General features: G+C 50.1%; 1 protein-coding gene across 1 annotated transcript; it reads right to left on the minus strand.

Moving 5' to 3' along the window:
* On the minus strand, window positions 3,183-15,674 carry SPERT (spermatid associated). The gene is made up of 3 exons (XM_018056336.1): window positions 15,453-15,674; window positions 15,096-15,176; window positions 3,183-4,505 (listed from the first exon to the last, which is right to left on the minus strand). The coding sequence occupies exons 1-3, from the start codon at window positions 15,525-15,527 to the stop codon at window positions 3,294-3,296; spliced, it is 1,368 nt and encodes a 455-aa protein (XP_017911825.1). The 5' UTR covers window positions 15,528-15,674; the 3' UTR covers window positions 3,183-3,293.

The raw sequence follows: 15,917 nt of genomic DNA on the forward strand, positions 1-15,917 counted from the left end.
TGGTGGCAAGAGGGGAATGAATGACTCAGCCTCTGAGTGCCCGTCAGTCAGCTTCCACCCTTGTGTAGGGGTTGGACATATTGTCACCACCTGGAGAGAGAAAATACTCTGCTCTCCCTCATTTGGAATTTCTGATAAAGCTATTTTGGATAAGACTCAAATCCCTAAGTCTGGAAAACAGGCACCCAAACCACTTTTAAACTTCATTTTTGGAGACCAGGTTTACTTAGCAATGTGATCTAACAGGAGTTTGAGATCCACTGTCTTTAGGTCTGTGTTGAAGTCCTAGTTTGGCTCTTCTTGACTAAACTCCGGCAAATCACATAGTGTGTTAGTTTCAGAGCTGCAGGAGGAAGGATAAATGCCTATCGTGGAGCCCTATACCAAGGTCACCAGAAAAGGCAATGGCACCCCACTCCAGTACTCTTGCCTGGAAAATCCCATGGATGGAGGAGCCTGGTGGGCTGCAGTCCATGGGGTCGCGAAGAGTCGGACACGACTGAGCGACTTCACTTTCCCTTTTCACCTTCCTGCATTGGAGAAGGAAATGGCAACCCACTCCAGTGTTCTTGCCTGGAGAATCCCAGGGACGGGGGAGCCTGGCGGGCTGCCGTCTATGGGGTCGCACAGAGTCGGACACGACTGAAGCGACTTAGCAGCAGCAGTAGCAGCAGCATTGGAGAAGGAAATGGCAACCCACTCCAGTGTTCTTGCCTGGAGAATCCCAGGGACAGAGGAGCCTAGTGGGCTGCCATCTATGGGGTCGCACAGAGTCAGACATGACTGAAGTGACTCAGCAGCAGCAGCTTGCCAAAGGGTTCAGCTCTCCCTTGAGCCGGCCTTGCTGTTCAGTGTCTCCCACTCTAATAAACTTCATTTTCCTCCCATTCTGCCTCATGTCTGGAAATTCTTTTCCAACCTGCATATGGACCACGATACCTACCTTACGGGTACCGCTGAGGATACAGGGGTCACAGCAAGTGAAAAGCGATGGGCGAGGAGCTCTGCGGGAACGGGCTGCCACCTCCGGCTCACCTTCTGGAATCTGCTCAAAGCTCAGAAATTGAGCCAGTGTGAACGACAGATCAGGATTGAGGACGCTGCAGTCTCAGCTCACGACGGTTGTTGGTTTTCCACCAGCAAAGTGGGTAAACTCCTCTCCGTCACATAAGCCTGCTCACCTACACCCATGACTAGGAAATGAGCATTCTACAGAGAATCAGGCAGCTTTGCTCACCTTACCACGGTGATTCCTCAACCGTGCTGCACATTGGATTCACCTGCAGAGCTTTGATCCTCACAATGTCCAGGCCTACCCAAGGCCAATTAAGACAGAACATCTGCAGGTGGTGTCGAGGCATCAGTATTTTTTCAAAGAACGCCCCCAGGTGAGACTACTATACAACAGTTTGGGAACCTCTTTCTGGCTTTCCCTGTAGTCCCCCGGAGGGCACCTTTCAGCTCTTAGTTCTAAAGGATGTCCAATTTCACAACGGGAGTCAGAGTCCAGGACGCCGAGCTTGAGTCTCTGAGCCTCCCTCCAGGCAGCCTGTTAACCAGACCCCTCGCCTTACATCCAGCTAGGAGGTGGGGCTGCAAGTGAGCTGAGGGCACCTGGGGGCAGGGAGGTGAGCACAGAGCAGCCCTTCCCAAACTAGGTGATCGGCAGGGTCACAGAAAAAGAGATCTCAATGTCAGATACAATTGGCCAGTTCTGGGTCCACTGAAGATAAGCAGGTTCTTTCACTGCAGGACCTCTCAGACCCTTTCAGTTGGAGTGTGACTATGAGTCTGCCCAAGAGGACTGTCTCCCCTGTCATGGAAACCTTCAATTTCTCAGAGCATTTCAAGAACTGCTGTTTCAAGGAAGATACTCTGAGAAACCTAGAGCAATCTTGGGGGTAGGACTGGGGTTCTGTCCCCCGGGGGACATTTGACAATGACTGGAAATGGTTGTCGCAGCTGGGGGTCAGGTGGCTATTACTGGCATCTAGTGGGTCGAGGCCAGGGCTGCTGCTAAATACCCTATAATACACAGGGCAGCCCGAGACAAGGAGTTATCCAGCCCACTGTTGCCAGTAGCCCCGCTGAAAAGTCCTGGCCTTGAGCCCCACAGCCCATCCCCCACTCTATGGCTTCATCAGTGCTAGGCGATGAGAGAGCAAGACAGACAGGAGAAAGAGGGAAACAAAGAAGGAAAAAGGGAGGAAACAAAAGAGAAAAACAGATGATAAAGGAGGCTGAGGAAGGAGGAGACAGGAGGAAAAAAAAAAGAAAAAGAAGCCAGATTCATAACTGCCAAAACTTGGAGGTAGCCAAGCCGTCGTCCTTCAGTGGGTGAATGGATAAACACACTGCAGTACATTCAGACAACAGAACAGCATCCAGCATTAAAAGAAATGAGCGCTCAAGCCATGAAAAGACACGGAGGAGCCTTAAACGCTGCTGCTGAAGAGCCTGCCTACTGTACGATCCCAACTATATGACATTCTGGAAAAGGCAAAACCGTGGGGAACCGTAAAAAGATCAGTGGTTGCCAGGGGTGAGAGGTAGGGAAAGATGAATGAGCAGAGCACAAAGGCGTTGTAAGGCAGTGACTATGCTCTGTGTATTCATGGTAGATACGTGTCATTACACACTTTACCCAAACCCACAGAATGTATGACACCCAGCATGAACCCCAGTGTAAGCCATGGCTTTGGGTGATAGGCGTGGGTCAATGGAGGTTCATCAGTTGTAACCAGAGTACCCTCTGGGGGAGGGGAGGGGAGGTTGATAGACGGGGAGGCTGTGGGGGGTGTGGATGAGGGGACGTATGGGAATTCTCTGTACATTTTGCTGTGACCCTGTGCTGTGCTCAGTCAGGTCCAACTCTTTGTGACCCCGTGGACTACAGCCCACCAGGCTCCTCTGTCTATGGGATTCTCCAGGCAAGAATATTGGAGTGGGTAGCTGTTCCCTTCCCCAGGGGATCCTCCTGACCCAGGGATCAAACCAGGGTCTCCTGCATTGCAGGTAGATTCTTTACCAGCTGAGCTACCAGGAAGCCTGCAAGTGCTCAAAACAAGGAAAAAAAAAAAAAAAACCCATAAAAACCACAAAAGAATGCAGATGGTTAGGCCCCAGCCTCCTCAGGTCTTTATTACTTCTCTGAATTGACCAGGCTGCTCATTCTGCTCTTGCACTGGGCACCAGCTGGTAGGGGCAGGCCAGGCGCCCATGGGGAAGGCGGGCGTTATGTGGTGGGGGTGCCCCAGCCGGGTGCCTCTGTGCGCCTGGGGAGGGGGGGAGCCTCAGACCCTGCTGGGCTTCTTGGGGTCCTTGCTTTTGGCAGGCATGAAGGCGTACAGCTCCTCGATGAGCATCTCCATCCGGGCGGTGACCTCGGTCACCGTGTCGATGACCAGCTTCTGCTGCAGCTTCAGCTTGTTGTTCTCCCACAGCGCCTTGTTCTCCTCCTGGAAGAGCCTGTGCTCCTCGCGCAGCGCGTGCAGGGCCCGGTTCTCCTCCTGCAGGAGCCGGTTCTCCTCGCGGAGGACCTGCAGGCTCTGGTTCTCCTCCCGCAGGGCCTGCAGCGCTTGGTTCATCTCCCGCAGCAGCTCCAGGGACTGGCTGCCGTCGGGCAGGCCCGGGCCCCCCTTGCCCACCTCCTCCCCGGACTGCGCGGACAGGGTGCTCACCATCTCCCTCAGGGCCCGGAGGGTCTTGGAGTCGTCCGGTGGGGCCGGGAGGCCCTTGGGCTCCTCGAAGGGGGAGGGGAGGCCGGGGCCGGGGTCCGGCAGCAGCCCGTGGGGCTCCTCGTGGGGCGAGGAGATCGGCTTGATCTCCTCGGTGGAAGCGGTCTTCTCGTCCGGCTGGGCCCAGTAGGCCTTCCTCTGCTCCAGCAGCTGCTGCAGGGCCCGGTTCTCCTCGCGGAGGAGCTGCAGGGTGTTGTTCTCCCGGCCGCGGTGCGCCTGCAGCGCCGGCTCCTTCTTCATCGCCTCCATGGACGCGGCGTTGTCCTTGTGCAGCAGCGGCGACGAGGCCCGGCTGTCGTCGCGGCCCAGCGCGGCCTGGTGCTCCTCCCAGAAGACCTGCAGGATCTTGTTCTCCTTGCGGAGCATGCGGTTCTCCTCGCGCAGCGCCCTGTTCTCCTCGCGCAGCGTCTTGTTCTCCTGCAGCAGGCACTCCTTGGCCAGCCTCTTGTGGTGCAGCTTGTGGTGGAAGGACGAGGACGGGGAGAAGTAGGGCGACTGCAGCCGGCAGTTCTCGCTGACCCAGCGCCCATCCTGGAAGACGAACATCTCGTCGCTGAGCTGCACCCGCGGCGGGTTGTAATCCAGCTCCAGGTCCGCCTGCGACGTGGGGCGCTCCATGGGGTCCAGGGGCACTGACGAGAAGCGGTTGAGTGGGTAGGAGTGCTGGCTGACCACCCGACGGCTCAGCCTGGGCAGGGCGGCCTGCCGGGCACAGCGAGGGGTGGGGTACAAGTTGTGGAGCCTCAGGAAGGGCTCGGCTGTGCCCCTCTGCGGGAAAGAACAGGGAAGCCCAGGGTTAGCAAAGAGAGGCTGACTGCACCGGAGGCCGGCTGGCCATGTAAGAGGCCCGAGACCCCATAAGAAACCCCGTCTGGGAGTCGACCAGCCACCAAGGGTGCTTTTGCACTTGGCCCGGTTATTCGTGGCAGCTCTATTCTATGGTGGTGGTGGTGGTTTAGTCGCTCAGTTGGGTCTGACTCTTGCGACCCCATGGACTACAGCCTGCCAGGCTCCTCTGTCTATGGGATTCTCTAGGCAAGAATACTGGAGTGGGTTGCCATTCCCTTCTCCAGATTCTATTCTATAATGTCCCAGCAGATACAGAATTAGCTAATACTGAACCAGGACTCAGGGCAGACACACAGCGTTAGGTTCCTGCCGACCTCCAGCGGGCCACATTTTCCTCAACTGATCAATAGGCAACTTTTTCTTCTGTTGAAAGACACCTTATTTAAAATGCATTTTGATTCATTAACCTTGAACTTGGGGCCAACAGCACTGTAACTCCTGCGGGAAGGAAGCTTACCTAACACACGTGTTTTCTCCATAAGGGATATCACTGCCTTCTTGTGGTTTAAGGAGGACTAGACAGCAATTCAGCAGTATGCTTGAGGGCCACTTTAGACAGTGAGATCACCAGCAAAGAGCACAAGAGTGTGAAAACAGTGACACGAAACAAACTGTGGAAAGGACACCGTTTTATAGTCAGAGCTGAAACAAGAAGGCGCCTAAACTGGAGACGTGTGCATCAGGTAACTCAAATCATTCACCCTTCTGTGAGTGTCCATGATAAACCAAGAAAGTGCCACAAGTATTGATCTGGAGGTTGCAAACTAATTTCAATGAAAAAAAATTAGGCAAATTCACAAACATGGAATCTGTGAGTAAAAAGAATCAACAATATAGCATGGAGGTTTTAAAGGCATTAATGTTGGGAGTCAACCACCTCTGAGTCCTGACCCGGTTGTCTGATCAGTTACAAGAATATGGACAAATTATGTGAGTTATCATGCTTTCAAACTGGAGGAACTGCACCTACTGCCTTGCTGCATAGAAATACTTTAGAATTAAAAGATGATGTATGGAAGCACGAAGCTGGGGCTCTCGCATACTTCTGTCATCCTACAAGAAGAATAAACACCATTCTCCTGCTACCCCAGGGGGACCCACAACTGGCATCCCCCTAACAGTCACTCAAATCATCCAAGATGCCAGTGCCATTGCTAAGCCCCACTTCTCCCTGGCCCTATTCGGGCTCGTCCTTCACTCTTCCCCACCCCTGAGTCTGTCCTCTTAGCAGCTCCTTAAACACCGACACACACAGTGCGAGGCTCAAAACAGAGTCCTGCTGATAATTTTGGAAAGGAAAGGCACCGCCACAGTCGTGTCACTGACTGTGGGAGCTGAACATGTAGTGAAAACATCAAAGGACGCCAAGGGATTCATAAGGAGGAATCCGTGAGGGTAGCCATGCACCTCGAAACCACCCCATAAAAAGAGGATAGGAGTCACAGAGCTTACCTCCGACAAGCCAGGAGCGGCCGCACTTTTCAATACAGAGTCATCTCAGTGCGTTTTAAATGCAGATTTTGGAGCCTCTGCTTACAAGCCTGATTCATACATTCAGTCATCCATCTGTGTTTCTAACCAGCTCCCTTAGGTGATTCTGGCTTCCAGTGGTCAGAACTGCTCTGAGGGTTGTAGTGTTAGGCACTCAGTCGGGGCCAACTCTTTGCAACCCCATGGACTGTAGCCCACCAGGCTCCTCTGTCCACGGAGTTCTCTGAGGGTTACATCAGGGCTAAACTAGGCCCAGAGTTCAAGATGGGGATCACGCAGATGCTTTAGCATGAAACTAGAGAACTCGCTCACCTTCTCCGAGACCCAGATTTTCACTAGCACAAAAGAGAGTCAGACTCTGTGATCTTAAAAGCACCTTCCAACATTGAAAGTCAGCAAATGGTACCTGTAAAATGGAAATAATACCATGTGCTCTGCTTAGTTCACAGCACCGTTACGAGGACTGAAAAGAGAAGATGAATGCAAAAGTGTTTTTAAAACTGCCAGGTGCCATAGAAATGTAAGGTATTGTTATTGAGAAAAGGAGATTTCACTAATGGGGGAATTCTGAGATGATTCATAAAGCAATGAACAGGTGGGATGCCTCCTGGAGAAGAGGTAACAATTGCAGCAATGAATTTAAATAAAAATAAGATCATGGGAGCTGCTTCTAAATACACCAAAAGCATTTCATCCAAGTACATTGCAATGCTCTCCAAATATTAATTTCTCATATCTTAGGTTATTTTCACAATTTTACAGATAGAGAAGATAGAAAACAAGTCAGGTTATTTGCATTATATATATAAGCATATATAGAGATATATAATTTGTACAGTGTATAAAGTTGGTTAGAATTCTTTAAGACCTAAAGAGTTAGATAAATAGAAGGCACAGTTCTATGCTATTAACTTTGCAATAAGCACATGTCATTAACTTTGTAAGGATGTGCTTAATCTTCCAGAGAGCAAGGGTGCAGGGACATTCCGTGATCAGCACATTATTTACTTTAAATAAATCCAGCCTCAGTAGTTTTCATCTTTCTCAACTGGAGAAGCACACTGGCTCTTGGGGCTGACCTGTGATCCACATGAATCCCACTGTGAAGAGCCCAGACCATTTCTTGTAAACTGAAGGTGGCTTGATCCCAGAGTGCTAAGGAGTCAGAGGTCATCTTCATCCTCCAAGGGTGAGGCAATAGAGGGCTCCATCTCAGTACTAACATCCTGCTCTCAAGGATGTTATTATGGAAAATGTAGTTTTAGTCAATGATTTATATTCCCATCATGAGAAAGAAAGGGAAGTTTTGTGCTAGACCCTGGGCTAAGTGATCCATCCACTGAATTCATTTAATCCTCACAACACTGATATAATAAGGTGTTACTATTATTCCCATTTTACAGATGGATAGACTGAAACTCAGAGAAGTTAAATAACCAGCACAAGTTCCACTTACTCAGTCACAAACCCAGTTCTGGCTCCCTGAGCTTATTTATGTGAAGCACACATATAGGAAATCTCCATGAATTTAGCAAAGGGCTTTCAGTACTTGGGGACTTTTTATTATGGAAAAGAGGAGGATAGTCTCGGACATCTCCGTGTATCCATGGCCCAGCTTCAGCAGTTATCAAATCAAGGCCACACTTGTTTCATCTGTAACATCATCCAGTTTCAGAACCACTCTTCTGCCACTGGGTTATTTCAAAGCACAGACATTGTGTTGTTTTATCCATAAATAAGTCAATGTGCATTTTTTAAACAAAACCACAATACCATTATCTTCCCTTTAAAATTTAACAGTGATCCCTTAATGTCAACAAATACTGATTCAAATTTTCCCAACTGTCTCATTTCTTGTTTATGATTGATTTTTATCAGAAAGATACTCTTTTTGATCCAACTGAACAACCAAAGAGAAATCACTGGTGCTTTATACCTATTCACAGTATCCTTTATGGCCTTAAAATTATCCTACTTAGTCAGCTGCCTGTATTTTATATCCACATCCTGAACTGGGTAGCCAAGGGATTTCCAACTATCCTCTCAACATAAAGGCACTAAATAGAAAACTTAACACATGGTGGCAGATCCCTAGTAGTGGACAGTCTGGGTATTTGGGCCCTTGTCCTTATGCACGCCATTGCGTGGCCTCGGTCACATCCTCTCACCCTGTGACCTTGGTCTTCACTTCTGTGTCATGGAAAGGTCAGTGGCATTATCTCTAAACACCCTCTTGTCTGACTTTCTCTGGTGCAAGTGATCTAAGTTTGTAAACTGGCATTGCTGTGACCCCAGCAGTCCTCTTTTATCAACCTGGCTTACATCGAGTCCCCTGCCTTACGTGGCCAGCACTTCCCAAGCAGACCCTGTGCTCTGTTTCATGCCTGGTAACCGAATCCAGAAAACACTGATGGCCTAATAGGTCTCCTTAACCTTCTTAACCAAGAGAACAAACCCTCCTCTTATGACTAAGTCTCTCCATTCTTCGTCTTCTCCCACACAGGACCCAGAAGGTGGCCAAGTCTAGCATCGTTTCATGGCCTAGTTTCTTAGATAAAACACTTATTTTAAAAATGTGATAGTCGTGTATTTATTTTAATGGGCATTAGGAAAATATACCTATTTTTATCAAACCCACAATCCTATGGATAGGGTTAGGATAAGCCAAAATAGAGCAATTTCTGTTCTCTTTCTGAAAATGAGAGGATGTAAAGAAAAACAGCAAATATACAGGCATTTCAGATATACCAGGAATCATGTTTAAACTCTGGGAAGATGCTGAACCAAGACAAATTCTTTCTTTCCCATATTTCCCTGATTCCAATCAGACCTAACTGGACCTAGTCCGCAAAGGAAAGCTCTTCCTTGGCCTCGTGCAAACTCCTCACCCTAATCAGTTCCTATTTTAAACATTCTTGCACCAAATCTTCCTCCACATTTATGTCAATGAATCAACTAACACATTGGGCATTTGTTCTCAGACCTGCCCTCCAAATTAACTTCCAGTCAATTTGGAAATCAGTGCATTAGCACCAACTATTTCTTGGTGTAAAGCCATTAATTCTCATAGGGGCACAGAGGACGGGACATCATAAAACTAAACAGAGTCCCGGCTCTGTGCTGTAAGTTCATGGTCTTTACAAAATCACTTGACTTCTCTGCCTCAGTTTCCGTATCTAGGAAATGTGGGCGCTAGCAGTCCATGGGGTCGCTAAGAGTCGGACACGACTGAGCGAGTTTCCTTTCACTTTTCACTTTCATACATTGGAGAAGGAAATGGCAACCCACTCCAGTGTTTTTGCCTGGAGAATCCCAGGGACGGGGAGCCTGGTGGGCTGCTGTCTATGGGGTCGCACAGAGTTGGACACGACTGAAGTGACTTGGCAGCAGCAGCAGCAGGATTCAGAGACACCCTCTATGTTTGCGCAAGCTGTACAATGTCCAGCTCTAGAGGATGCCAGTCACAACTGGTGTTGCAGTGCATACCCTGTGCAACCATCCACAGCCACTTCACTAACATCTGCCCTATTTGTTTCTGAGGTTTTGTTGCAGAGTTCAAAAATAAAGGAGAATATGTGGCATCTTCTTTGTTTATAGGGAGCTCCAGACATGCAAGAATGGTGAATGCATTCAGAGGAGAGGTCGCTTAGCATTTCCTTCAATTGTATAAACAAGGTGAAGGAAGTAACACAGAATGACTACTAAGTGATAAAGTGCTGACTGATTTCCATATTCATACGTAATATCTTACTGAAAAGAGCTACCATGGGTCTACTGAAGCTCAAGTAGCCAGCAAAGATTTAAAACCAGGATATCTGACTCCCAACTGCATGCTCACTCTAGCTCTTCACAATGCTCCGATGTTTTATTCTGCACGTGTTATGTTTTCATTACTTTACAGTGGTTTTCATACATCCTGTCCCATCTTCTCCCCAGATGAATAAATTGTAATTCTCTTAGCACAGTCAACTGCCCCTCACTCTTTTGACATCCCTAGTTCTGGAAATCAGAGCAACACGTTTCACATACAGTGGCAGTATAAAGAGTCCTTGCCAATGCACTCATCAACCAAAGTGCACTGAAGGGTGAGGAGGAGATATTAGGTTGAACTACACAACACTGTCGCAGAAGACGATGGCACCCCCTTCCAGTACTCTCGCCTGGAAACTCCCACGGGCGGAGGAGCCTGGCGGGCTGCAGTCCATGGGGTTGCGAAGAGTTGGACACGACTTCACTTTCACTTTTCACTTTCATGCATTGGAGAAGGCAATGGCAGCCCACCCCAGTACTCTTGCCTGGAAACTCCCATGGGCGGAGGAGCGTGGTTGGCTGCAGTCCATGCGGTCACTAAGAGTCGGACACGACTGAGCAACTTCACTTTCACTTTTCACTTTCAAGCATTGGAGAAGGAAATGGCAACCCACTCCAGTGTCCTTGCCTGGAGAATCCCAGGGATGGGGGAGCCTGGTGGGCTGCCGTCTATGGGGTCGCACAGAGTCAGACACGACTGAAGCGACTTAGCAGCAGCACACAACACTGTTACATCATACTATTTTGGGCTCTCCAAAGAGATGATCTTGTTTGCCGTGATATTTTCAGTCTGTTTGGTAAAGCCATGTCCACATTTCAATCCACATTTTAAATTGCAGAGCCATTGCATCACAGGGCTTCCACCCACATCCACTTACATAGCCCTTAAAAGAAGCTGCCCTCTGCACACAAGCTTGCTGGTTGTCCATGTCACCATCTTGAACCTATAATCCGATGAGGGTAGAGGCCTCAAATTCCCAATAGCTTTGGGCTTAAAAGTCCCATCTTTGGCAGCTCCTGTGAAAGTCATTTAGCTTCTCTGAAAGTCACCTCAGGGTAGCTGCTGTGTCTACTGCCAGGGGTTACTGTGAGAGGCCAAGAAAGTGGTTACTAAGGTGTCATCAAGACCAAACAGAGGGCCAGTTCTCCTGGTAAAGCTTAACCATTCCTGGCCTAAAACACTAGAGCAAATCCTAACTGTGTTTATGAAAGAACGTGACAAAAAGTGAGCGTCTGCAAGCACTCAAGCTACTTGAGGTACCAAAGCCCAGACCCCCTTAGCTGACATCTCAAGCCAGCTCCTCAGTAGGTCTCCTCAACCAGTGGTATCACTGGCTTGGTTTCATGGGCCAAACTAATCTGCCCCTTGGGGTCACTGAGCCCTGAACCAGAGGTCTGGGCCAATTAAAAGCCCCTGGAACACCCCTCAAAGTTCTCCTCAGCCTCGGAGGTGGGGTCTCCGGCAGCATGACCCAAACCCCCAGCACAGCCTGGCCTGGTTTCCAAGAAAGAAAGGACAGTTTCTTCCTTGACATGTAGGACATGCCCTCATAGGTGGGAGAGGAGAAGCGGGGGGGCTTCTTCATGGAAGAACGGGATACAGGAAGGAAGCAGGAGGGGAAACGCGTGGCCGTGGGGCTCGTCACATCTTCCATCGGGTCACCTTTGTTAGGAAGGTGACCCAGAGACGCTGCCCTCGGGAGCAAAGTGCTCCCGGCTGTGACCTAAAGAAGGTGCATCAGTGCTAAGGACACAGGAAGGGCCCTGGGTACCGAGAGCTCCCGCTCTGATGCCTGAATCCCACCTGTGGCTGAGCTCCATCCTCAGCATCAGCCCTGGGCCTCCCTGGTGGCTCAGACGGTAAAGAATCTGCCTGCAATGCAGGAGACTCTGGTTCCATGCCTGGGTCTGTAAGATCCCCTGGAGAAGGGAATGGCAGCCCACTCCAGTAGTCTTGCCCGGACAATCCCATGGACAGAGGAGCCTGGCGGGCTACAGTCCATGGGGTTGCCGAGTAGCAAACGTGACTGAGCGACTAACACTTCCACTCTTCACTCTTCATCCTTCTCCCCAGCATCCGTTTTTAAAATACGCGTGGTACTGGAAGGAAAGTGTATGAAATAACCAACTGCATGCTTCGGTCAGATCACCAGCCTTTTGTGTGGCAAATGGAGCCCACACAGGAGGGATGGTGGCTAGAAACGGGGGTAGGGCTAAGGGCAGAGGGGAGGTAATAAGACCAAAGCATCTTTCTGAAGCTAAGGGGTATCTAAGGAATAGGACCTTTGGGGATGGAGCTTTTGAGGTTGCTGGCCTCCCAACTGAAGAGTTGGGGAACAGAACTGGACAGTGACTTGCCAGTTTAGTTGCCAGGCACTGAGATTCTCTGCACTTCCACAGACCAGAAGAGATGTCCAAATGCCCTCAGCAGATTCCAAGTCTGTTGACCAAGTTTTTTTAAAGCCCTGCTTTTGCCAGCATTACTGAGGGTTATGGTCAGAGAATATTCAGCCCTCTGGGGTTACGTTTCAAGCCTGGGGAAGCTGAGACCCAGAATATGGTGGAAGGAAAGGCAGCTGCTGCTGCTGCTACTGCTGCTAAGTCGCTTCAGTCGTGTCCAACTCTGTGCAACCCCATAGATGGCAGCCCAGGGTCCTCTGTCCCTAGGATTCTCCAGATCTGCCACTAATTTTCAGACCAGGTGACAAGGCTGAGTATCACGATCATATGCTTAAATCAACTCCGCTCCCGAGTGCCATGAGAAAGTCAATGTTGGTTTTAATAAACGCTAACAGATAAGAGGATAATTTGCAGGTCAATGTAATTGATTTTGATAGAATCCTAATACTAACAGCAAAGAGGCTAAAGATGTCCTCTCTCAGCATATGTGGTAGTTTTAGCTAATTGTTTAACACAGAATCTTCTGAAATCCTCCTAACACTTTTTTAAACTGGCAGAGCTACAGGCATTGTCGGCCACAGATTCCATAGCTTCTAAAGAACAAACCCAAACAAAGGGGATTGAGAAAAGGCAACAGAGAGGGACAAGGCGGGGCCCTGGAGGGGCTATGGGACCCCATTCTGACCTGGTGAGGAGCCTTCATTAACAATCTCGCAGGAAACAGTGCCTTTATGAGATTCACAGAGAGCGCTCACTGGGAAATTGGGAGTGTTGGGGAGAACCGAACTGGTACGTACAAAAGGAATGGGGGGGGTGGCGGGGGCTAGGGAGGTTGGGGGGGCAAGGGAGGTGGGGGGCGGCGTGCAGAGAACTTGGGAAGGAAGTAACTAGGGAAGGCTGGCAAGTTAATGCGCTGGAGAGAAACAGATTAGAAAACACAAATATTTACTGTGAGGAAGGAAAACTGGAAATCAATAAGACCCGAAAAGACCTAAGGGTGATAACAAATAGAGAATCACAGACATTTGCAATGCGAATGAGAAGCGTTCAGGCAGGGCTGGGAGCTGGGGGGGTGCAGAGGCACTTTCTGGAGACACAGAGCTGCTCCTGCAATTCCTTCTCGAAACAAATGGACTCAGTCTCAGAACCAGCACGGAGCAGAATGTGGCAGATTCGTGCAGGGGCTTGGCAGTTAAGATGGGGGTGGGGAGGCACCCTGTCTAAAAGCCAGGGAAGAAGCAGGCGGCATGTGCCCAGCTTGTGGCAGAGGACGTGGGCACTGACCTGGCTTCAAGTCTCTAACTCCAGCTCCGCCATTACTAGTGGACTTGCTGAGGTTCCCAGTTCCCGGTCCTTTGCAATCTCTCCCTCGCTCTGCATGGCCCAGGGCCCCGATGTGACCAAACCAGTGCACAGTCACTTTCCTCTCTTCCCCGTGTGACCCAGATCAACCCTTCCCCTGCCACCAGCCGTAAGCCTCTCCTTTGGGGAGGTCCAGTCGGCACACTGGTCCCTCTCACAGCCCGCTCAGATCGTCTAAATGCACAGGTGCCCCTCTATCCCCAGAGAGAAGGAAATGGCAACCCGCTCCAGTACTCTTGCCTGGAGAATCCCATGGACAGAGGAGCCTGACGGGGCTACAGTCCATGGGGTGGCAAAGAGTCGGGCATGACTGAGCAACTGAGCACGCTTCCCCCAGAGTGTGCCCAGCGCATCCTGGCAGGGATCTGGAACCTGACTCAGGACTTGTGCGCCTCCAGAGTACCCTGGACGCTCATCTGCCCGTGTGTGGCACAGGCAGCAGGTTGAACTCTAATTTCATGCCTCCAAGACCCCACTGGGGAGTCAACCCTCTTCCCACACATCCCTGGACAGAGCTTTCAGATCGTTACCTCTGTGCTGGATTCCTCCACCCTACATTTCAGCCCCTCTGGTTGCACCGCCATGATCTTCCCCCAGGGCCTTAGGTGACTCTGGAGAAGCAAGGCTGCCCTCTTTGTGACATAGCAGCAGAAACAATCCAATCAGGAGGACCCCTCCCGGGAAACGGCTGCTTAGCAGAAGGAGAACTGAGAATGTCCAGCCTGTCGCCCGTGCGCTGGCCTCCATTCTGACCCCCTCAGGCTCATCCTCCTTATGCTCTGTCCCTGGTACATGGCAGGTCCTAATTCTCCTGACCCCTCCAAAGGACCCCAGACCCCTCGGTCCATGTCCCAGGTTCATAGGTTCAGGCCTATGCCCTTGATCCCAAGTCTCAGTTCTAATCCTCTCCCCAGAAGTCCAGAGTAGTGCACAATGTGCGTGTGTGCTAAGTCGCTTCAGTCGTGTCCAGCTCTTTGCAACCCTCTGGACTGTAGCCTGTTAGGCTCCTCTGTCCATGGGATTCTCCAGGCAAGAATTCTGGAGTGGGTTGCCATTTCCTCCTCCAGGGGATCTTCCCCACCCAGGGATCGAACCAGGGTCTCTTGGGTCTCTTGCATTGGCAGGCGGATTCTTTACCACTAGTGCCCCCTGGTGGTAAAGAAGCTCCAAACGCTCTAATTTTGAAAAGATTGTCACAGAAACTTCTAGTGGTCGGGCTGGACGGTCTTACCAGATCACTGAACCCACCCCCTCATTTGACGAGAAACCCAAGACTCTGAGTGACTAAGTGGACTGCCCCTGGCACACAGCTGGCTGGCAGCTGACTTTCAGCTAGAATCTGAGGCCCTGGCTACCATTGTCCTGCAGTAGCTTGCTAGAGTTTGGAAAGGGGTTATTCCGGCCAAAACTGAGAGGTTACATACAGCCTTCAGTGTTCATCCCTACCTGAGGTAGAACCACATTGATGGGAATTTCTAGGCTTTCAGATCTGGTATCTCTTTTTCTTGTAAAATTTGGCCTCGAGTGCTGTGGAAAAGAGAAAATAGGCAGATTTCTGTTTTCCAGCCCATAGTCTGAGCCTCAGCTGCTCAACTGCGAAACAGGACTTCCTACTATTCACTTCTCCCCTCCAGTTAATTATGTACCTTACGAGAATGTGAAGATGGTATCTGATAAGATGCTTCATCAATCCCTGAACAGAAATTAAGACAGGTCTATATAGTTGATGACAAAGCCTTCTGAAAGTCTTTAGCTACTAGCTTTCCTAAGATTACCATTTCTAGCTCAAGGAAAAAGCCATACCAATGTTAGGTGCCAGGTATAGGTCCTGTGCAGAAGTTGGTCACCAAAACACTCAGAACATTCCAGAGGTGACATCACAAAACAATACGGTCTTTTTCAAGGCTCATGGTCTCTCTCTGAGCATCACAGGTGGGAATGAGGGGCCTGCTGGCCAGGCATCTGGTTGTGTCCACGTGGCTGGTCAGGGTCGGTGTGACACACAATAGCCCAGACACTGGACCCCTGTTTGGTCATCCTGGCTGACATTTGCAGCTCCACTGCCAGGCTGGACTGGGACCCCTTTCCTCTCTCCAGAGGTGGCATCTTCTACTTGGATTCCTCAAGAAGCAAGAAACCCAAATGGAACTCTTCCCAGACCAAGAGAAAAACAAATGGAGTCTGAGATGTTTTCTGACACCAACGCATTCTTCAATTCTCTGACGCCCATTGGAGGTCCTTCAATTCAATTCTGACACACCCTACCTG

Source organism: Capra hircus, chromosome 12 (assembly GCF_001704415.2).
Source record: "Capra hircus breed San Clemente chromosome 12, ASM170441v1, whole genome shotgun sequence".
In the NCBI taxonomy this organism is placed as follows: Eukaryota; Metazoa; Chordata; class Mammalia; order Artiodactyla; family Bovidae; genus Capra; species Capra hircus.

What these genes read in the sequence shown, in the direction of transcription:
- SPERT (XM_018056336.1), bottom strand. Translation starts at nt 15,527, where the DNA reads ATGTCACCTCTGGAATGTTCTGAGTGTTTTGGTGACCAACTTCTGCAC. An exon ending in ATACCTGGCACCTAACATTG is followed by an intron (nt 15,177 to 15,452) that starts GTATGGCTTTTT and finishes TCTTTTCCACAG; the next exon opens with CACTCGAGGCCAAATTTTAC. An exon ending in TCAATGTGGTTCTACCTCAG is followed by an intron (nt 4,506 to 15,095) that starts GTAGGGATGAAC and finishes TCTTTCCCGCAG; the next exon opens with AGGGGCACAGCCGAGCCCTT.